General features: G+C 67.9%; 3 protein-coding genes across 3 annotated transcripts; 1 reads left to right on the forward strand and 2 right to left on the reverse strand.

Moving 5' to 3' along the window:
• Positions 1–2721: 2721 nt before the first annotated feature.
• CHLRE_02g100750v5 (uncharacterized protein) lies at positions 2722–5677 on the reverse strand. The gene is made up of 5 exons (XM_043059714.1): positions 5545–5677; positions 4751–5443; positions 4295–4481; positions 3515–3933; positions 2722–3226 (listed from the first exon to the last, which is right to left on the reverse strand). Exons 2-5 carry the CDS (start codon positions 5417–5419, stop codon positions 2909–2911), a joined length of 1593 nt encoding a protein of 530 aa, XP_042927348.1. The 5' UTR covers positions 5420–5443; positions 5545–5677; the 3' UTR covers positions 2722–2908.
• Positions 5678–5777: 100 nt separating this feature from the next.
• On the forward strand, positions 5778–15654 carry CHLRE_02g100800v5 (uncharacterized protein). Its single transcript, XM_043059715.1, has 18 exons — positions 5778–6146; positions 6390–6554; positions 6929–7086; positions 7419–7540; positions 7937–8051; positions 8295–8443; positions 8864–9017; positions 9330–9470; positions 9666–10744; positions 10993–11216; positions 11527–11698; positions 12169–12343; positions 12633–12706; positions 13020–13113; positions 13389–13544; positions 13936–14065; positions 14591–14700; positions 15145–15654. Exons 1-18 carry the CDS (start codon positions 6068–6070, stop codon positions 15280–15282), a joined length of 3435 nt encoding a protein of 1144 aa, XP_042927349.1. The 5' UTR covers positions 5778–6067; the 3' UTR covers positions 15283–15654.
• A 39-nt stretch (positions 15655–15693) lies between these two features.
• CHLRE_02g100850v5 (uncharacterized protein) lies at positions 15694–21307 on the reverse strand. Its single transcript, XM_043059716.1, has 9 exons — positions 21041–21307; positions 20274–20831; positions 19803–19965; positions 19404–19485; positions 18085–19156; positions 17672–17792; positions 17296–17473; positions 16563–16714; positions 15694–16261 (listed from the first exon to the last, which is right to left on the reverse strand). The coding sequence occupies exons 1-9, from the start codon at positions 21061–21063 to the stop codon at positions 16208–16210; spliced, it is 2403 nt and encodes an 800-aa protein (XP_042927350.1). The 5' UTR covers positions 21064–21307; the 3' UTR covers positions 15694–16207.
• Between the last annotated feature and the right edge of the window lie 211 nt (positions 21308–21518).

Consider the following 21518-nt stretch of genomic DNA (forward strand, 5'->3'; position numbering starts at 1 on the left):
CCCGCCTGCGGCCCTCTCGCGCGCTGCCAGCCCGGGCCAGTGTGCGCGGCGTACAGCCAGCTCCCTCCCTGACTCCCTGACTCCCTGCCTCCGCTGCCTGCCTGCCTGGTTCCCTGCTTCCGCTGCCTACTGCCAACTCCGCCCCGCAATCAGCTGTGCCCGTTCACGTCATGCTGCAGCTGCAACAGCAGTCGTTGCTGCAGCGGCAGCAGCTGTTGCTGCAGCGGCAGCAAATGTTGCTGCTGGCCTTTGTGCGCCGTTTGCCGCCATCCTGTCGCTCTTGCTCCCTCACTCCCACAACCTCACCAGCAGGTCTTCTGTCCGGCAGAAGTCCATTGAGTTGATTCGGGAATGCCCCTCCTGTGAGTGCAAGGAGAAGTCAGACAGCGAGCGACACAGCGGAGGCGGCGGAGGCTGTCAGGCGCGACGGGGGCGGTGCGGCCCGTGTGCTCGTGTCCCAAGCAGCAGCGGCAGCGGGGCCCGGGCACTCGGTGCCGACAGGGTCACAGCTCGGCCCCTGCAGTGTCTAAACGCACTTTGAACACCCTCCCGATGCCCATGGACCGCAGCACGCGGTCGTCTAGCGCGAGCTGTGACATTTTGCTGCGCGAGATGCACTGCTCCCTGAGTGTTTCTACTTATTCTAGATGTAGGCTGCCTATGACACGACTCTACATGATGGTGGTAGCGCATACATGGCCAACGAAAACGATATCGCAGTTCAGCCGGTTCAATAAATTTGGAACAGCGGTGTTTGTTATGTGGCAATGATAGCGTTATGTAAGCAGGCACAAATAATAGATTAGAGATAAAATGTTGGCAGGAAATGCACTTGCTGCCACCGTAGGCGCAATGAGCCGCTGCTGGAGGCACTGCCGCTGGATGATAAGCCCCAAAATCCACTCATTGCTTATAACAATACTGTTATAATATTACAGATAAGGACTGCCAATGTAAAGCCTGTTGTGCTGCGTTCCCGCCCTTCGGCTTCTGTCTCACCTTCTCGCACTACGCCACATCTCCTCCCACTTACCGCATTCAAGCAGTTAGGCTGATTTGCGCTCACTTACGGGCCTTCCAGCCAGCGCCCCGGTGCGTCCCACGGGCCCAAAGGGCTGCCCCCAGTGCCCAGAGCAGCCTTGCAAGCTGCAGTATGTATAGGCCATGGTGCCTAACTGACCCACCACCACCACCACCACCACCACCACCACCACCACCACCACCACCAGCACCACGCCATTGACGTCTTCGCAGTAGCACACCTGCCCACGCCGGGGCTCCAGCCGCTGCTGGTGGTTCCTCGCGAGCTCCCCAGCGGCCGCGGCAACGGCGAAGGCGCCAGCGGCGCCCATCACCACGGTCACCCCCACCCCCGCACCACGTTCACCCCCGCCACCCCACCCCTATCAGCCCACTGCCACCGCCGACACGGGCACCCAGCAGCTGCAGCAGCAGCAGCAGCCGCAGCTGCAGACGCTGGTGTCCGTGTGCGGCGCCGTCACCGGCTTCGCGCAGCTCCTGGGCGCCGGCCCGCGCCGTGACCCCGCCGGCCTCCGCATCAGCCGCTCGCTGCTGGCGGCGCGGACCTGCCCGGAAGCCGCCGCCGCCGCCGCTGCCGCCGCGTGGCGCGATTACGTCGGCCGTGTGGGGAAGCCTTCTCGGGCTGGCTGTTGTACCTGCGTGACGGGGCGCTGTGGCGGCTAGTGGGCGAGGCCAAGGTGTGCGTGCCGGTGGCTGCAGAGGAGGAGGGACAGGAGCAGGGACAGGAGGAGCAGGAGCAGCAGGATGGGGTTGGGCGTGGGCGGCTGCAGCAGCAGCCGCAGCATGGCAGGCAGGCGCCGGCGGCGCCAGCGCCGCCGCAGCTGCTGTACACGTCGACCGGCTGCCAGCTGCTGTCGGACGGCCGCGGGGCGATGTACCTAGCAGAGCCCAGAGCCCGACTGCAGGTGCTGCAGCTGCCCGACAGTTGGCGGCGGCGGCGGCGGCGGCGGCGGCGGCGGCGGCGGTGGCGGTGGCGGTGGCCGAAGTGGTAGCGGCAGCAGCGGTGGCGGTGGTGGCGGTACAGGCGGGGCATCGGGGCGCTCTGCTACAGCCGTTGCGGAGGGCCGGCCTGGCGACGTGGCTGGCGGGGCTGTAGCGGCGGCAGGCACAGCAGCGGCGGGAGCACGGCCCGCGGGTGGTGACGGCTCGAAGACGGCCGCTACGAGCCCACTGGCGGAGGCGGTGACACCCGAGACCTTTGTGGACGCGCTGCTGTGGGCGGAGTCAGGGGCGCCCTCATCCGGCCTGCCTGCCTGCCTGCCTGCCTGCCCGCCCGCCTGCCTGCCCGCCCGCCTGCCTGCCCGCCCGCCTGCCCGCCCGCCTGCCTGCCCGCCTGCCTGCCTGCCTGCCTGCCTGCCTGCCTGCCTGCCTGCCTGCCTGCCTGCCTGCCTGCCTGCCTGCCTTCCTGCCTGCCTCAGATGAAGGGATGGACGTGCAATGCGCGTCCGTCTTGCCGCATACGGACGACACAGCTGGGGCACACGCAGGCAGCCAAGCAGTCGGGACACTGCGCAGCACCGGCGCAGCCGGGCCAAAGAACGCGGCGTCGCGGCCACACGTGACTCTGAGCAGTTCAGTCCCCCTCGCTCCTCATGCTGAGCTCAGGTCTGCTGTGGACCGCGCCCCCCACGCTGCTCGCCCGCCGCCACACCGCCACCATTCCCCTGGCTGATCCTCGACCGATCGGTGATCAGTAGGCTTTACCTAAATATACTTGCATGTGGCCAATCCAGAAATAACTGGAGACAGATTTACCAAGTAAAAGTTCCATGAGGCAAATCCCACAATTGGTGGGTCCAGTGAACCCCGTCCGACGCCACCATGCAAGAGCCACGATACCCGGACTGCACCCTCTTCAACGCCGAGATCAAATGTCCAGGTCTTCATCCAAGTCCTGATCCGAGTCCTGCTCACTCGCCGAGTCACGCACGTACAGGATGTGCCCCAGGCCGCCCTGCCGCCCCCCGCCACCCCCGCCCCCGCCCCCGCCCGCTCCAACCCCGCCCGCTGCCTCTCCGCCGCTGCCACCCGCCGCGCCCGCCCCCGCCCCCGGCCCCCGGCCGCCCGCCGCGGGCGGCAGGTAGCCGGCATGGTCCCCCGCCGCGTAGGCCGCCGCCGCCGGCCCGCGCAGCCCGCTGCCTGTGTGCTGGTAGGGCAGGACCACAGCCTGCTTGGCGCGCCGCTCCTGTGGGGTGGGGGATGCGGTGGGGGGTGCGGTGGGGTGTGGGAGGGGAGAGTGGGGCAGCGTCAACACCAAACCTAAGACGAGGCACGCAGCCCAGGCATGAGTGGGAGTGCGGTTGGAGTGCATTTGTCAACGGCGTGCACACAGTGACGCACACGTGGCAATGCAGCTGCCGCAAATTGCTGTATCGGGGCGTACCGCTGCAGGTACCTCCTTGCCCCCTCGTCCCGCCCCCGCCCCTCCGCACTCTCGCTTCCTGCCTCCCGCCCTGGCGGCCTGCCGCCCCACCTCCTCGGTGAGCACCAGTCGCATGCTGCTGCCCACCGCCCGCGCCAGCTCCTCCGCACTGCCCACACCGCCCAACAGGCCCAAAGGCTGACCGCCGCCGCCGCCGCCACTCGCAGCACCCGCGCCCGCGCCCGCGCTAGCCGCTGGCGCTACCATCGCGCCGCCGGCACCGGCTGTAGCTGCTGCTGTAGCAGCAGCTGCTGCGGATGAGGAGGAGGACGAGGCGGGCGGCTGTAGCCGCAACAGCGCCCTGGGGTCGGGCGTGTCGACTTGGGGCGGCATGGAGAAGAAGTGCACGGCCGGCACGGCTGTAGCAGCGGCTGCAGCTGCAGCCGCAGAGGCTGTAGCAACGGGCGCGGGTGACAGCGGCTGCGGCTGTAGCGAGATGGAGTACAGCTCCGACTCCACCTTGACGCGACCTGTAGTGCAGCAGGGGGGGCGGTGGGGTGGGGTGGGGGTTGTAAATACCAGCCCATACTAAACGAAGCCATTCATGGAGAACGGAGTGGGGGCCGGGGGAGGAGGGGGGGGGGCAAATGAGGAGGCACATCTACACGACACGTGAATGCAACAGTGCTCACTCGCGAGGCAGCGACACCCGCGCTCCTGCCACAGCAGAGAATGATGCGCGCCTCCCGCCTGACTTTACGTCCACCCACGCACACCGCATAAACGCGCTGCGCCGCCGATGCAACCGCCCTGCACCCATGCACTCCATCCGCACCCAAAACACCCGCACCCCTACCCACACACCCACACGCCGCACCCGCACACCCGCACCCGTTCTCCGCCGCGTCCTGCAGTCCAGCCGTCCCGCCAGCACGCCGCCGCGCAGCTGCGCCGCCCGCCCGCTGCCCGCCAGCGCCGCCGCCGCCAGCCGCTGCTGCAGGTCGGACAGCGGCGCCAGCTGCAGCACACAGCTGGCGGCGCGCCGCAGGCCCTCCACCGCAGCCTCCGAGTGCAGGTCCTGTGGTTGCGCCGACACAGACACACATGCTACGCACGGTAGGCGTGTGTACGTGTGAGCACGTATGTGCATGTGTGTGTTTGGCCCCGTATGACAGGCCGCGGCACATAAAGCCCCGCTGTCCCAGCCCCTGCCTCCATCCCTCCCTCCCGGCTCTTGCGAAGCAACCCACGAGCACGTCGGGCTGCAACAACCCCCTAACCCCACAGCCCTAGCCTACGGCCCCTCCCCCGCCCCACCGCCGCCCCCCCCGACTGCCGTGCCCCCACCGTGTGCACAGCCGCCAGCACACACGACACCGAGGGCGCCCGCCGCAGCGCCTCCAGCATCGCTAGGCCGGCCCACTCGCCGCCGCCTCCGCCGTCAGCCCCGCCGTAGCCGCTGCTACCACTGCTGCTGCAATTGCTACTGCCGTTGTAGCGCTCCATGAGTGTGCTGAGGCAGCCCAGCACCACACACACGCCGCCAGCACGGCCCGCGGCTGCCGCCGGTGGCGCGGCCGTCGCCTCCGCCGCCTCCGCCTCTCCAGCTGCTGCTGCGGCTGCCTCGCCTGCCCCTGGCTCCAGCTGACACGACTGTGAGGCCGGCTCCCGAGTGAGTTGGCTACAGAGCTCATCAAGGGACAGCACCGGGTCGGCGCCCGCGTGCGTCCTCGCGTTCCCCGCCGCTGACGCCGCCGCCGGCGCCGCTGCAGCACCCGAGCCAGGGCCGGGGCCGGCGGCGGCCTGCTCCGGCCCCTGCCCTTCCCGCGCAGCCGCGACGGCGGCTCGATGCCATCCCCAGGGGTCCGAGTGGAGGTCTATGTACTCGACGTCGGGGGCGGCGGTGGCGCCAGCGGCGCGAGGCGCCGATGCGGCGGCCTCGGCGGCCAACGGCGCGAGCGCCCCCGTCAAGTCGACCAGCCGCACCACCGTTGCCTGGCTGCGTCCCTGCCGCATGGCAGCGATGAACGACCGCACCACCTGAACATGAGCGGGGTGAGGAAGGTATTGCATAATGATTAGTGGCAATAACGGAAAGCAGGTCAGCGGGGCAAAGCATCCGCATATCCCTCGGTCCTCACATGCTGCAGCACCAGGCTTCCACCGATGACGCTAAGGTTGTCAAATATGCAGCATGTTGCGCAACTTGCTGCGTCGGGCAAGACGCCGTCGCGCAAGTGCCGGACCGCCGAGTCCATGGCTTCAGGGTTGCTTACAGACCTAGCGCATAGCTATAGTTATGCAAATATATAAACAGAATACACATATAGTGAATTCGACTATAACACAAGGGCTTGCACTTTGGCACAATTGACATCGACAGCTTTGTACCCGGTTGGGCATACATACCTGGATCTGTTTTATGACCGTCTTAAGCACATAACATCAACCTACAATTACCGACTCTTGACAAGCTGCTTGGGACGCGGAGGGGCAGATGACATTGCACCCGCGCCCGACCGGCTCCTCCAAACCATGGTAGCTACGTAGCAAAATTACCAGCTACAGCTACAAAGCCTATTCCGGTGATTCCGGCGGGGGGCCGAATCCTCACGGTGCCGCTGCCGGGGTACAGACGGGCAGCTCTGCACGCCAGGCGCTGGTATGGTGGGCCAACTCCGCTTCTCCACCGAGCTCGGCGTGAACGGCGACGGCAGCCCCTGTCACGCCGTTGCGACGGATGGTGGGTCGGCATGCCGGGTCGCACAGACTTGCAGGGGCCAAGGGCACGGACGGCGCCGCAGGGGCTGCAGGCTATTGCCCTCGGGAGCGGCACGCAGCGCTCCCACTCATTCCCCGCACACGCAGCACCCCAATCCCACACCGCATCCCGCCCTTCTTATGCGACACAACCTCGCTCTCCGCATTCCTCTCCTTCCCTCTCTCTCTCTCTCTCGCCACACGGCCCCTCTCCGCACGCCCTCAGGCACTTACCTGGCCTTCGCCGTACCGGGCAGCCCCGATGTGGAGGTGCACCGCCTGGGGGGGCCGGCGGCGGCGGCGGGGGGCTCCGGGCCGCGGCCGGTGCGGCTGATGTCGGAGCTGCAGCTGCGGCCCGTCATCGCCATGACCTTTGGAGTGGGGCCCATGGGTGGGTGGGTGGCTTGTGGGTGGGTGGCTGGTGCGTGGGCGGGTGTCGGGTCGGTGGGTGGGTGGGTGGGTGGGTGGGTGGGTGGGTGGGTGGGTGGGAGGATGTGTGAGTCGGTATGCCCGGGCCTGCACTGGGGCGGTGACCGCCGCTGGGGGCTTGTGGCTGTGTCCCAGGGGCCACGTGAGCCCGTGACCACCAGGCGCTCCGGCGGCTGCCTGCCTGCCTGCCTGCCTGCCGGCGCCCCCTGCCATTAGTATTGTCGCTTGTCGCCTCTGCCTGTGCACCGCAACTTTGGGCTGGTGTTCACAGCCCCCTCCCCCGCACACGGCCGCACCGCCACGCACACGCATCTCACGACACACACGCACGCGCAGGCACCAGCGACCCCACGCCCCGCCGCGGCGGCTCGGGCTCGGGCTCGGGCCGGCCCACGGTTCTGTTCTGCGGCTCGTGTGACGCGGTGGTGGCCTGGAACCTGAGCGCAGTGTGGGAGGCAGTGGCGGGGGGCCACCCGCCGCCGCCGCCCGTGCAGGTGCGGCGGGGTGAGGGGGTTATGTGCCCGAGCCCAGTGAAATAGGTCCCAGTAGTGAAGGAATCGTCGCCCAACCCAGAAGGGGGTGGGGGAGGGGCGGCACGCGGTTTGTGCCCGAGCCCAGGGCGACGGGCGGGGGTAAGTGGGCTGCGGGGAGCAGGGGCAGGGCCAAGGGGCTTCAAGTGGAATACACGTGGAATCACACGTGGAATCACACGTGGAATCGCAACTGTGTGCACGTATGCGCCTGTGTGTGTATATGTGTGTGTGTGTGCGCGCGCCCACCCGCGCACCCACCCCTCGCCCCGCCCACCCCCATCCCCACCCTGCAGGTCATGTCCGACCCGGGCCCTGTGTACTGCCTGGCTCACAGCGGCCGCCTGGCCCAGCTGGTGGTGGGGGCGGGGCCGGACGTGCACGTGTTCGACGTGCGCACCTTCAGGCACATATACAGGTGCGCGGCCAGGCAGGCAGGCGTGTGTGTATGCATGTGTGTGTGTGGATGTTTTGGAGGGGGGGCGGGTGGATGGGTGTGTGGGTGTGGGTGTGTGGTGGTGTAGCTTCTGTCGCATGGAGCTGCTTAGCAATTGATACCCGCACGACTGCGCCGCCTGCCCGCACAACCACACGAACACGCACATACGAACTGATGATTGCATGTTCCTTCCTTTCCCTGTGCTCTCTGACACGCACACACACGATTCACGTGATCTGGCAGAATAACCGTGGAAACCGTAGTCACACACACACACACACATACACACACACGCACACACACACACGCACACACACACACACACACACGCACACACGCACACACCCACCCACCCACCTACACACACCCCAACAGGCTGGACGGCCACGCCGCTGACGTGCTGGCCGCGGCCTTCTGCCCCCCGCCCGGCCCCGCCGCACTGCTGGTCACCGCGGGCGCAGACCGCACCTTCAAAATATGGGACCTGCAGGTGGGGGCGGGTGTGTGTGTGGGGGGGGGTGCGGTGAGGGGCGGGGGAGCATTGCTGTTTAGGGACTGTTTAGGGACTGCTTTCACCATCCCTGTGTTGTGCTGACACGTCCGCATAGCTTCTCGCCCACCCATCCCACCCCGTACCCCACACACACTTCTCTGTACCAAACTTTTCAATTCCCCCCCTGCCAACGACTTCACTTCTTAATTAATCATGAATGTCACCCCACCCCCCCTGCAGGCCGGCAGCCTTGTGATGCAGAGCTCGGTGCTGGGCGCGGCGCCGCTGACGGCCCTGGCGCTAGAGGCGTCCTCGCCGCCGCGGCTGGCGCTGGGTGCGGCGGACGGCGTGCTGCGCTTCTTCGACCTCAGCAGCCTGCCCGCAGCCAGGTCGGGAGGGAGGGATGGGGTGGTGGGGTTGTAGATACCAGCCAAAGCTAAACCGAATTAAACTGAGCTAGTGATGAGCAGGCAGAGGGGGGGGGTTGCTGGGGTTGTGTCACCATTTGTGGTGGGAGTGTGGCCATAGACAACGGAGGTGCATGGCGAGACACGTTGGTACGGGTGCTGGGCGGGGCAGCGTGGGGAGTGAAGGGAAAGGCGGAGGGCGGGTTGGGTTCGTGCTGCTGACCTGATCCTGACCAATACGGTACGATGCAGACTAGGGTAGCTAGCGCCCGCGGAGCTTCAAGTTCGGTCATGAAATGACGAGTCCAGGAAGGTTTTTCCGCTTGTACGGTATACGGTAACTCCCAGCCCTGCTTAGCGCCTGTACTGACACGTACGGGGCATGTGCGCTGGGCCTTACAGGCTGCTGCAGACGGTGGATGTGGGTCGGCAGCTGGGTAAGGCGCTGGCGGCGGCGGCAGCGGCCGCGGCGGAGGCGGCGGCGGCGGCGACGGCGGGTCCCAAGGTCATCAGCAGCCGACCCAACTGGAAGGCGCAGATGGGGCTGCAGCGGCAGGTGGGGGCGAGTGGGGGGGCGTGTAGGGTGCGTGAGGGGGCCTGTAGGGTGTGGGCGTGTGGGGGCGTGTAGGGGCGTGTGTGTGTGGGCGTGTGCGGGGGCGTGAGGGGACGTGGGTTCGAGAGCCGGGCGGGTTTGGTCCGGGCGCCTCCTTTGGATGGCCGACACAGGGCGGTCACTGGCGGCGGGTAGTGGTTCATGAATGTGGTGATGCTGTCTAGGGTGTGTATGGCACACGGTCATCCTTGTGTACTTCAGCCCAACCCCACACGCACCACCCGCGCCCCCCCCCACCACCATTACCATCGGCAGGCGTCGTCGTCAGGCAGCGAGCTGGGCGGCGGTGGCGGTGGCGGTTGTGATGACGAAGAGGGGGGGCTCGGCACCAGCAGCGATGCCCTGGGGGGTGGCGGCGGCGCCTTCGTGTTGCAGCTGGCCTATTCGGCGGCGCCGGTGAGGAGCGGGGTGGGGGGGGGGCGGCAGCTTGGGAAGGCGCGTGCATGGCGGAGGGGACACGGATTGGTGCTAATGGGGCCGTCCCTGCAAGTCGAGCAAACTGCGCGGCAGCCTTGATTTGGCTTGGCGGGTTGGCTGAGTCCCTTACAACCCGGGCATGCTCCTGCGTGCCTTCCGGCCCGGCCCCCACAGCCGCCGCCCCCGCAGCCGCACGACCCCCTACACGACTTCCTACCCGACGTCTACTCAGCCGCCGGTGGCGGTGGCGGCGCGCCGCCGCCGCTGCTGCTGCCCGGCTGCCCCTCCCTCCTGGTCGCCACCCCCGGAGCCGTGGTGGTGGTCGACACGCGCTCCTACGAAGTGACGGAGGCCTTCTTGCTAGGCCGCACCGGTGACACGGCGGCGGCGGCGCCGCCGCCGCCGCCGCCGCCAGGCCGCCAGCGCTCCGGCGAAGGCGGCGCGTTGACGGCGGCTCCGCCGCCGCCGCCGTTGGCGGCGCGGTCGCGTCTGGCGCTGCGCGGCGTGCCGCGGGCGGAGCCGTGCGGGGCGGCGGCGCTGGCGGCGCCGGTGGGCGCGGCGGTTGGGTCCGGCGGCGGCGGCATGGTGTGCGTTACGGCGGCGGCGCGGGAGCCGACGGTCGCGGTGCTGACGTACGAGCCGTCGGAGGCGGCGGCGGCGGCGGCGAGCGGGAACGGCGGCGCCGGCGGCGGCGTGGCGGCGCTGGCGGCGGCGGTGGCGGGCGGGATGCGGTTACAGCGGACGCCGTCCGCCAGCTCCACGGGCAGTGGCGGCGGCCGCGGCGCCGGCGGCGGCGCCGCCACGCGGTTGCGGTTTTCCGGCAGCGGCGACGGCGACGCCGGCGGCGGCGCCGCCGACGGCGGTTACGGTTATGGCGCCGACGGCGGCGCTAGCACTGACGATGTGGCGGCGGCGCCGGCGGCGGCCGTGCTGTCCGTGTACCAGACGACGCCGCTGCCGGAGAACTCGCCACTGCGGGCACCCAGTCCCGCCGGGCCCGGGCCGGGCTCGGCAGGGAGTAACGGCGGCGGCGGCGGCGCGCGGCGATCGAGCTCCGCAGGGCCACGGCGGCCCAGCGGCAGCGGCGGCTCCGCCGGCGCGTCCCCTGGCGGCAAGGCCGGCGGCGGCGGCCCCGGCCGCTTTGCCAGCCCGGGGCGGGCGCTGGGGTCTGGGCGGCCACCGCTGGCGGCGGGGCGGTCGGGTGGCGGCGGCGATAAGCCGGTCACTTTCCACGCCAAAGTCAAATCCAGCGGGTGGGTTTGGCGGCCAGGGAGTTGGGGGTTGCGGTGTGTGCGGTCATGGCGGCGGAGGAATATACCATGCATAAAGGTCAGGGGCTCCCGGCCCCTGCGCCCCTCCTGTCCCTCCTATTATACTGTTTCCGACCCTCCTCACGCCCTACCCTGGGAATCGCCACAACCGTTCACCTTCCCTCTCCCCTCTCCTCCATTCCTTCCCCCTCCCTTTCCCACCTCCTCCTCTCTCCCACCACACCCCACAGCTACGGCGTGCTTCAGCCCTCCACGCAGCTGGGCCGCGCGCCGCCGCCGCCAGTGAAGCTGGCGCCGCGCGCCGCCGCCGCCAGCGCCGTCAACCGCCACATGGCAGCGGCGCGCGCCTACCCGCTGGACTGCGGTCCGCTGCTGAGCCACCAGACCAGGAACACGCTGCCGGGCGGCGCGGCGGCGCACCCCGGCGGCGCCATTGTGCGCGTGGCGTACTCGAGTGGGTGCGGGAGGGGGGCGGGGGACAGGGGAGAGGGGCGGGGGAGGAAGGGGTTGTAGATACCAGCCCAGACTAAACCGAACACAATGCAGAAGAGCGAGGAAAGAGGAGAGGGAAGGGGAGGGGGCTGAGCACAGCAGTCAGCAGCGCGTGATGCACCTTCCGCGTGCGCCCTGCCGCATCCCGTCCCGCCCCAGCTGCCGCTCTCTCACTCTCACACACACCTACCCCACACAACCACCGCCCCGCCACCACCACCACCACCACCACCACCCGCCCCCCATGATCACACACACACACACACACACAGGCGACGCCGGGCGGCTGCTGACTGCCTCCGTGAACCGCACGGCTCGGGTGCTGAAGCTGCCGCTGAGCCGCTGGGGCGGCGAGGGCACGGACCTGCTGGGGCACGGCGGGCCGCTGCACGGCGCCGACTGGAGCCGGGAGGGCACACTGGCGCTCACAGCCAGCGCCGACAGGTGGGTGGTGGGTGGGTGGGTGGGTGGGTGGGTGGGTGGGTGGGGGGTGTGGGGGGTGTGGGGGGTGGGTGGGTGGGTGGGTGGGTGGGTGGGTGGGTGGGTGGGTGGGTATGGGAGGTGTGGGGGAGGGGGTTGGATGTGGGTGGCTGGGTGGGTATGGGTGGATGGGTGGGGGTGGGGTGGGGTGGGGTGGGGTGGGGTTGGTTGGGTGTGGGTGGAGGTGAGGGGGGGGGATGGGTGAGAAAGGGGTGAGCGGTTGCAGGCAGGACTGCGTTGATGGGAGCGGGGCGCCGGAGGGGGGCAATCCGGGACGTCCAGCCGCTCCATTCCTCATTGACGGCTACCCCTTCCCCTCCCTGCTCACCTGCACACCCACTGCTGCCTCTGCCCTACATCTTGGTGGTGCTTGTAAACCCCTCCCGCCCCGCTCCCGCCCCGCTCCCACCTCTTCCCACCCTCCACCGCACCAGGACCGCTCGGCTGTGGGACGCCGCCTGCGCCCAGCCGCTGCTGGAGATCAGCCACCTGCACCACCAGCCGCCGGCACGACCCACGGGACCCGGAGGCGCGCCCGCCATGCCGCCGCCCGCGCCGCCCTCGCCCGCCGCCGCAGCCAAGTCGCCCAACCCGCCGCTGCAACACGAGGTGTGTGTGATCGTGTGTGTGTGTGTGTGTGTGTGTGTGTGTGTGTGTGTGTGTGTGTGTGTGTGTGTGTGTGCGGGGGGTAGCTCAATCCACTCCCAAAGCATTACCACTTATGTGTTGGGGGGGCTGGGTGAAGGCAGGCAATGCCTGGGTGTTGAGAATGTTGGAATATGCTTACCAATCCCTCCCCCCTCCAAAGCAACTTTCTGCCTGACACGCCCTCCCACACCTCAAAGCATCTACAACCCTCGCTCGCCCTTTCTCTCTGCGGCATTCTACACTTATCCAGGTCCGCGCCGCCCGCTTTGTGTACATGGACCAATTCATCGCGCTGGCGGCCGGAAACAAACTGCTGCTGTACAGGTACGTGTGCATGTGTGTGTGTGTGTGTGTATGTGTGTGTGTATGGGTGGCGGGGGGGGGGTACCGGATATTCATCCGGAATCGAAAGGGGGGCAAGGCGGGCTGGGTTTGGCTGTGAAGGAGGGGGTGGGCGAGTGGCGCAGGCCCACGACTGGCTCCCTGCTCCGTCCCCGCCGCGCTGTCGCTCGTCTTTGCCAGCTTGGGGCCTCACACACGCGGCTCTCTCCCCTGGAGTGGATGTTGCACAGTCATACACGCGCGACACACACACACACACACACACACACACACACACACACACACACGGCCGCAGGTACAAGCTGGCTGGTGAGCCGGACAGCGACATTGAGCGGCTGCGGGCGCGGCACAGCTACCGCCTGGTCGGCAGCCACACCTCCAGCGCGCAGGTGGGGCGTGAGTGTGAAGAGCGCCGTGGGGGCCGTGTGTGGGTCTGGGTGTGTTAGGGGTTGCGAGGTTAAGGCATTGGAAACAGCGTAAGAGCATCGGACACAGGGGTGAGGGTGTGGGGCCCGGGCTTATGTGCAGTCGTACGACACCTAACCCGCCCGCGTCTCCAGCTTCTCAACTACATTATGGCGAAAGCAACCCTCCCCTCCTCCCCACCTCCCACCCCCACCTCCCAACCCCACCTCCCACCCCCACCTCCCACCCACCCCGCCAGACCCTGACTGACTTCTCCGCACTCAACTGCTTCCTGTCGCCGCTGGCCGTCACCGCCGCCTCCCACCGCGGCCTGGAGCTGGTGGACCTGGCCGTCATGCGACCCGTGGCGGCGGTGGCGGAGGCGCATAGCCGGCCCGTGGGCTGCGTGGCGCAGGCGAGTGGCGGGAGCCTGTGGGTTGGGAGGGAGAGTGGGGGTGAGGGGGTAGAGTAGGTGGATGGGGTGGCGAGGGGGTGGGGATTGTTTATCAGCCAGTTCGAAGTAGAGCAAGCTACAGCAGGGGGGGTGAAGCTGGGGTTACGACGTTGGGTTGGTGCAGGGGTGGAAGAGCTTGAGCTGCTGGGGGTGGTGGTGGTTTGGGATCCCTGGCAGTGCGTGTGGTTGGCGTCCGCCGGGTCAGGCCACCCCCGCCCAACCTCCCTACCTCCCTACCTCCCTTCCCTTCTTCCACCCAACCCCCACCTGATTTAAGGCCGCACCCCAACACCCCACCCCGCACCCCAACACCTCAATACCCGCCTACCACCTCGCCACCCACACCCCTCAGGCGGGCAGCGCCAGCCTGTTCGCGGCGCACCCGCGCGAGGCAGCGGAGCTGTTCGCCACCTCCGCCCCCGACAACGCAGTCAAGCTGTGGGACGTGCGCGCGCCCAGTCGCTGCGTGCGGGCCTTCGCAGGTGAGCGGCGGCGCCTGCGGGCTTTGTTGAGGGCGTTTGGCCTTTGGTGTATGGGTATTGGGAGGCCGATACGCATGACTCTGATGTGGAACACCGCGCCTATCAGCCCCTGGCTTTGGGGGAAAGGCGGAGGGTGTCATGGCCTCATTGGGGGTGGGTTGTAAATACCAGCCCAGACTAGACCAAGCCAGGCTAGCGGAGCACAGGCAGAGGCGACAACCGGGGGGAGGCGCTGGGTAACGAAGGGCAGGGGGAGTCGGGCCGCGGGGTCCGGGAGCGGGCGGTGCAAGGGGCAAGAGACAAGGGGCGTGGGATCAGCACATGAGGCAGGCAACGAGCTGGGATGCAGCTGGGGGGCAGCGCGGGTGGGGTGTCGTACGTGTGTATGTCCGCGGCGTGCCCACCCTCCTCCACCTTTCCGCTCCTCCTTGCCCCTCCTGGGTTTAGTTTGGGCTGATACTTACAGACCCCCCCCCACACACACACACACACGCACACACACACACACACACACACACCCTTCAGGCCACAAGAACAGCCAGCTGCCTGCCATGGGCGTGGCCTTCTCGCCCTGCCTGCGCTACCTGGGGGTGGGCAGCGAGGACAAGCAGGCCGTGCTGTACGACCTGCGACAGGTGGGGGGAGGACGGGAGTGAGGGGTGGTGGCGGTGGGGAGGGCGAGGATGGAGGGGAGGTTGGGTGGCGGAGGGAGGGGGCGGCGGAGGGAGGGGAGGTTGGGTGGTGGAGGCGCAGGGAGGGGAGATGGGGGAGGCTTGGGGGAGGGTGGTCGGGAACTGGGGGCGGGGAGGGCGGGTCTGTCGTCGTCACCTACACGGCTACAGCCGCCAGCCGCGATCTGCCCCGCCGCACCGTGGCGGCCCTCTCCGCGCCCACCCTCTGGCCGCTCGTGTGTCTTGTGCTGGGGAGCGCAGGGGACGAAGACACGCAGGGCAGTGCATCCGGGGCGGTGCGGCGCTCCCCCGCGTGCCTGCAACTGTGTGTATTACTGTATGCCCCCCCCTGAAACCCCCTTCCCCGTCACCACACACACACACACACACAATCCCACGCACACGCAGGGGGTGGTGGCCCACAAGGTGGGGCGGGGTGTGGTGTCGGACGCGGTCACGGCCGTGGCCTTCAACCCGCTGCACCCGCAGATGGCGCTGGCCTGCCTGGACGGCAAGATAGCCTTCTTCAGCGACGGCGCAGCCTGACACAGACGGCGATGTGGGGTTTGTAAGCGTGTGTGGGTGTGTGGGGGTGAGGCTGTAGTGGTGCGGGGGGCTGTAGCTGCAGCTGTGTGAGTGCTGCGGATGGGGTGGGCGGCTGGAGACCCCAGGAGGACAGCAGCAGCAGAGGGGGGAGTGTGTGGGCGTTTGGCGTGGGAGCGAGGCCTGCCGGGGCGGGGTGTGGGGAGATGCGTGTGTCGGTGTGTGCAAATGTAGCACACCCGGGCAGCACCGAGCGGGGAGCTGAAAATGCACCCCCAGACGATCCCCAGTGTCGCGGTTAGATGGGGGGGGACGTCGTCCCGAGTGGCTGAGCGCATGGCCGCGGCCGCATGCCTTGTGTAAGCGGTTGCGAGCGTGGGTTGCGAGTGGCGACGCAGGGCGACGCACATTCCAACGAGCTATGATTTACAAGCTGCATGTCCATTCTGGTATCCTGGACATTCCTGAACTGCTTGCCGTGTAGCAGGCTGCGTCAAAAGCAATCCGTAACCTCCCACTCGGCCGCACGGCACCAACCGTCATCAACACCTGTAGCACCATTTGCAGTGCCCTGTGCCCAAACCGCCAAACGAACCCAAAGCGGCCTCGCACACCGCCAGCTTCCAGCTTTCGTCACTGCTGAAATGCTGAATACCGTAGTCTCCTGCGGCCCCATCCCTACCGTGCCAACGGCACGTGGGCTAAGACGGCACCCAGACGCGGTCAGGCGTCTCACTCACGCAAGCGGCCAAACCTAGCCAAGCCCCCCCCCCTCACCGGCTCTCGTACCCTACGTGCAGCCGCGATCTCCATCAGGTTCCCCCGCCGGCAGGACTGTTTCCCGATTCATGAAATGAAATGTCACGTGGCGCGCAGATACCCATTGACGTTAGACACGCCCGTGCAATGAAAGGCATTAAATAAAGCATTACTCCTTGGCAGGCGCAACTCCGTCGTGCATGTCACTCTGATGGTCTTCCCGCTCACGTGTCCTTCGCGCCCATATACTTTGTGTGTCTGCTTCAGACGCTGTCGCTGCCGCTGCTGTTCCCGCTACCGCCCACTCCCCCCACCCCCACCAGCAGCGGCCGCTCCTCACCCAGCAGCCTCCCAGCCCCCACACCGCCTCCCCCTTGCCCACCCCCTCCTCCCACCCCTCCCTCCCCTCCCTCCCCCTCCCTTCCCCCCTCCCCCTCCCTCCCCCCCTCCCTCTCCCTCTCCCCCTCCCCCTCCCCCTGTCTCCCTCTCCTCCTCCGCTGCTGCCACGCCGCCCACCACCTCGCCGCCGCCGCCGCCGGGGTCCGCCCCGCATTGGCCTCCAGCTGCTGCAGGCTCTCGGGCTGGTCGCATCCGGCCGTCTCGGGCAGGAGCACACACGCGCAGGCGGCGACCAGCGTGACGCCGCCCATGAGCCAGAAGGGAGCCTGCACCACACCTGCGTGTGTGTGGGGGGGGGGTTGGGGGGGGGTTGGGGGGGAGTGTGGGGGCGGCACGGCAGGGGAGGCAGGACGGGGCGGGCGCACGGGGTCAAGGCATGAAGGGGCGTTGGGGGTTTGCAAAGACGGTTGGAAAAGCGGTACAGCGGGGGAGGGGGGGATCGGGGTGGTGCAGTGGGGTGACAGCCGAGGCGGTTGTCAGGGTGAGCAATGCCGCACAGGTCACAGGTCAACCCTGTCTGTCACTCTGTCTGTCGCAGTGGTCGGCATTGCATCCTCCCACCCCACCCCACCCCACCCCGCCCCCCTTCCCTCCACGGCCCTGCCCTCCAGCGCCCCACTGCGCCCGAGACCCTTCCCAAGCAGCCCCGCCGTGCTGCGGCCCTCACATCCACACACACATCTCCTATCCACCCCACACATCCCTCGTCCACCCCACGTCCCTCATCCACCCCATCCCTTATTTCACCCCCACACACACACATCCCTTATCCATCCACCCCACCCCACCCCCCATCCCATACCCACCCACCCACTCCCCGCCCCACCCACTCCCCACCCCACCCTCTCCCCGCCCCACCCGTGGCGTCCCCCAGCAGGAACACGAAGGGCGCCGCCACGCCGCCCGCCCGCGCGCCCTGGAAGATGGCGCCCGAGGCCACCGAGCGCACCGAAGTGGGGAACACCTCGGCGCAGTACACCACCAGCACCGACCAGGCGCCGCTGCAGCCAAACTTGCCCAGCATGGCAAACAGCACCTGCGGGGGTTGCGCGGTGCGTGTGTGTCTGTGTGTGTGCGTGTGTGTGTGCGCGCGCGCGCGCACGCGCGGGCAGGTTGTAGCGATGGTTGGAGAGGGCTGCAACAGCCAACAGCTGCAGCTGCTTAAGAAACCAAACTCTCCACAGGCACGCACGCACGCTGCACTCCCGGCCCCGGCCCCGGCGCACACACGCACCTGCGCCAGCGGCGCCCCCTCCGCCAGGCCGCAGGCGATGCAGGCCAGGCCGCTCACGGCCATGCCGGCAAGCACCAGGCCGCAGCGCCCCACCCGGTCAATCAGCAGGCCCACAACCAGGCTGCAGGGGGCAGGGCAGGGCAGCGCGGCGGCGCGGGTGAACAGGAGGAGCGCGTGCGTCGCGTGTGTCATGTGTGTTTGTAGCACACGGCGTACGGCAGACGCAGTACTATATAAATACCGGGCAGGGCAGGGCAGCGCGGGTGAACGGGGAGGACGGAGTGCGTGTGTTGTGTGTGTCATGTACATTATTGAATACGGCAATGCAGTACTACACAAAAACACAACTCACAAAGATCCCCGTCTCGTGGAGAAAACCAAACCTCAGCTCCGACTACCCTCGGTCCACGCACCTGGAGGGCGCCTCGGCGATGCTGATGAGGAAGAAGCTGACGTACAGACTGCCCGGGATGTACGACAGCGCGAAGCCGATGCCGTAGTACGACAGGACGAGCGTGCACAGCGCGAAGGACAGCAGCCCAAAGTACGACAGAACCAGGGGGTGGCGGGCGGCCTGGCACAGCGTGGGCGGCGGGGCGTGGTGGTGGCGGTGGGGCTGGGCGTGGTGTGCGTGGTGGGCGTGGTGGGGGTGCGGAGCCGCAGCGGCTGCGGCCACATCGGCAGCCGCGTGGCGAGCTTCCGTGCCCCCTTTGCTGCTGCCGCTGCTGCCGCTGCTACTGCTGCTGCTGCTGCTACTGCTGCCGCTCGTGCAGCCGCCACTGGCGGCGGCGCTGCTGCCAAAGCCGCTACTGTCGGTGGCGCTGCAGCCGGTGAGGTGGTGGTCATGCGCGGTGTCGCCGTGTGCGGCGGTGGCGGCGGCATCCCCCTCGGCCACACCCGCAGACCAGCCCTGCGCGTGCAACAGCAGCGATGCCGCCTCTCCTCCGACCTCCTCCTCCGTTGCTGCCTCCACACCTTCGGCCTTGCCCAAGAGATTGGGCGCCCGGCCGGCCGCTGCTCCTGCAGGTACTACTGCTGCTCCTGCAGGTACTCCTGCTGCTGCTGCTGCTGCTGCTGCTGCTGCTGCTGCTGCTGCTGCTGCTGCTGCTGCTGCTGCTGTCGCCGGCGACCGCTGCTGGCGCGTCCCGTGGCCCTGCTCCACATCCGCCTTCCCTTTTGCCCCCTGCTCCGCGTCCAAATCCAACTCCGAATCCAAATCCGAATCCGGATCCGAATCCAGCGCCACACCCAGCGCCGCCTCAATTGCCGCAGCGCTGCTCTCCTGCCGCCCGTCGCGGCCGTTCAACGCCGCCAGCGCCGCCAGGGCCGCCGCCGCCTCGCGCCGCCGGCCGGCCGCCGCCAGCCAGCGCGGCGACTCGGGTACGGCCAGCCGTGTGGCCAGGAAGGCGGCGGGCAGGGCGGCGCACAGCAGCGTGAGCAGTCGCCAGTCGCGGACGAAGGCGGCCAGGAGCGCCAGCAGGCACTCTGGCGAGGAGGGCGGGCGAGGAAGGGCCGGCAGCGGCAGCGGAGGACGGCCGAGGGGCGGTTCATGCTGTGAGTGGGACTGTGGTAGATAACAGCGCTGCAGCAGGCACTGCAACTACGCATATGCAGGCTCGGTGTGGCGAAGCCAGCCATCTAGTACCGAAGCAGCACAGAGCGCCGTGCCGCTGCCGGCGGCGGCGCCGCCGCCTCCCCTGCACGCGCACGCGCACGCGCACGCCGCGCCTACCTCCCGCGATGAAGAAGGACTGTGTGAGGATGCCCACCCGGCCGCGATAGTCGGGACCCACCAGCTCCGTCACCAACACCACCTGCGGACGTCGGGGGGCGTGCGTGGGCGCAGGCCGCATCGCATCCGCATCGCGGTGTATGCACACGACCATGCAAACTTCCGGGAACGGTACACAACCCTCGCTCGGCGCCGTGTCCAGCACGATGGCTTTGCTCGCGAGACTGCCAGAGAATGGGCGCGAGCAAGGCGTATGACACCAGGACAGGTGCCCGCCATCTTTGGCTTCCAGTACCGGTACCGGTACCACCGCACGACCCCACTCCTCAGGCAGGCCCCGCAGTCCCCCCCCCCCCCCACACACACGCAGTTCCCAACCCACCCCAGGCGCACACTCACGTCCGCAATGGCCATGCCTTGGATGGCCGCCGCCGCCACCAGCCGGCAAACGCCGTGCGCCCAGAACCCCGCCAGCCCCGCCGCCGCCGGCACCGCCGCCTCGCCCACACTGGCGGCCGCCGCCAGTCCCGCACAGCCGTACAGACACCGCCGCCGACCCCACCTGGGTGCCGGGAGTGGGCGGGCAGGTGGGCTCGCAGCATGGGACCAGCGCAGTATTTAATTATACTTTGCTTTGGTTTGCAAAACACGCAGACCCAAGCTCTGCCGGCGTCACGGGTTGGTCGGAACTGAAAGCGCCTGCGCATACCGTACACCGCTCCACCGCATCGCACCGCACCTCCGCCTCCCCTTTCCCTGTCCTGCAGATTCTCCCCAGTCCCCAAACACACATGCAACTCATGGCACCAGCAGTGGCAACACACACACACACACACACACACACACACACACACACGCACGCACACCCACCTGTCTGACGCCGCGCCGAACGCCATACCGCCGACCGCCAGTCCGACAAAGTACAGTGAGTTGAGCAGGCTGACGTACCACTCGCGGCCGCACGTGAGGCCGTAGTACGACAGCAGGCTGGCGGCGGGCGCCGTCCAGCTGGCGGCGCCGGGCGGCAGGCGGCAGAAGGCGGCGCGCAGGCCGGCGGGCGTGGAGAGCTCCGCCAGATCTGCATACGCCGCCGTGGCGGCTGCGGCTGCGGCTGCGGCTGCGGCTGCGGCTGCGGCTGCGGCTGCGGCTGCGGCTGCGGCTGCGGCTGCGGCTGCGGCTGCGGCTGCGGCTGTGGTTGCGGTCATGGTTGTGGTTGTGGTTGCTGCGGTGCTGTTCGGGCCATGGGTAGCGGAGGAGGGCACGAGGCTACTGCTACTGCTACTGCCGCTGTTGCTGCTGTTGCTACTGCTGATGAGGCTGGTTCCCGAGACGGCGGCGAGCACGCGGGTGCAGGCGGGGAGTGCGGGGGAGTCGGGCTCGCAGTGCCAGGCGCCGGGCACGGGTATGGGGTCCCGCGCCGTGAACACCCTGCGGCGGATCACAGGCGGTGGGTCCCACGTGGTGGGTCACAGGCGGTGGGCGCGGCTGAGAGCAGTCATAAGTGCATCCCGTGCCAAGCCCATGCAACCAGGGGCCCCGCACAAAGCAGCAAGAAGGGGCTATCGGTATGCGAGGAAGGGCTGCGCGTGGGAACCCCTCGCCACCCGCTAACGAAGGCGCCGGCAGCGCATGCTTACATGAGCATTAGAAGCGCTGCCATTGCGATGTGTGATGTGGATACGAGCAAGAGCAGCAGCAGTTGGCCTCGCCCGAAAGCTCCAACTTGTCGCTCCAGCACATCGTCGAATGAATGCACTGCTTCTCTGATATTATGTTTAGCGTCATCCTTACAGTCCATCTTGCGCGTGTTTGACAACTAACTTGCGACAAAACTAAGCAAAACTGGAATTGTGCAGACTGCGCATCTTAGCAACGCTCACAGTGCCATGCAAGTATTCTGGATTTGGTTAACATTTGACGACTATCGGTGGGCTGCCGGCCTCGGGTTTCTGACACGCTGTTGGACGCGGCCGACGCGCTGATTTTCCCCGCTGGTGCATATGCCATCAATGTGAGACAGGCGTACCCCACAGGCTCGATTCATCTATCTCTGCCATCAGAACGTAAGCAGTATGGGGTCTGTATGTCAGGCCGGGGGCGAGAATGGTGCATGCG

Source organism: Chlamydomonas reinhardtii, chromosome 2 (assembly GCF_000002595.2).
Source record: "Chlamydomonas reinhardtii strain CC-503 cw92 mt+ chromosome 2, whole genome shotgun sequence".
Lineage (NCBI taxonomy): Eukaryota > Viridiplantae > Chlorophyta > Chlorophyceae > Chlamydomonadales > Chlamydomonadaceae > Chlamydomonas > Chlamydomonas reinhardtii.

Coding starts and splice junctions, on each gene's coding strand:
- CHLRE_02g100750v5 (XM_043059714.1), bottom strand. CDS start 5,419: ATGCGGCAGGGACGCAGCCAGGCAACGGTGGTGCGGCTGGTCGACTTG. Junction 4,482..4,750: donor TGCTGGCGGCTGTGCACACG/GTGGGGGCACGG, acceptor GCGCAACCACAG/GACCTGCACTCGGAGGCTGC. Junction 3,227..3,514: donor GACTGGTGCTCACCGAGGAG/GTGGGGCGGCAG, acceptor CCCACCCCACAG/GAGCGGCGCGCCAAGCAGGC.
- CHLRE_02g100800v5 (XM_043059715.1), top strand. CDS start 6,068: ATGGTGGGCCAACTCCGCTTCTCCACCGAGCTCGGCGTGAACGGCGAC. Junction 8,444..8,863: donor AGCAGCCTGCCCGCAGCCAG/GTCGGGAGGGAG, acceptor TGGGCCTTACAG/GCTGCTGCAGACGGTGGATG. Junction 11,217..11,526: donor TGTGCGCGTGGCGTACTCGA/GTGGGTGCGGGA, acceptor ACACACACACAG/GCGACGCCGGGCGGCTGCTG.
- CHLRE_02g100850v5 (XM_043059716.1), bottom strand. CDS start 21,063: ATGGCAGCGCTTCTAATGCTCAT. Junction 19,966..20,273: donor TTCGGCGCGGCGTCAGACAG/GTGGGTGTGCGT, acceptor CCCGGCACCCAG/GTGGGGTCGGCGGCGGTGTC. Junction 17,474..17,671: donor AGGGGGCGCCGCTGGCGCAG/GTGCGTGTGTGC, acceptor CAACCCCCGCAG/GTGCTGTTTGCCATGCTGGG.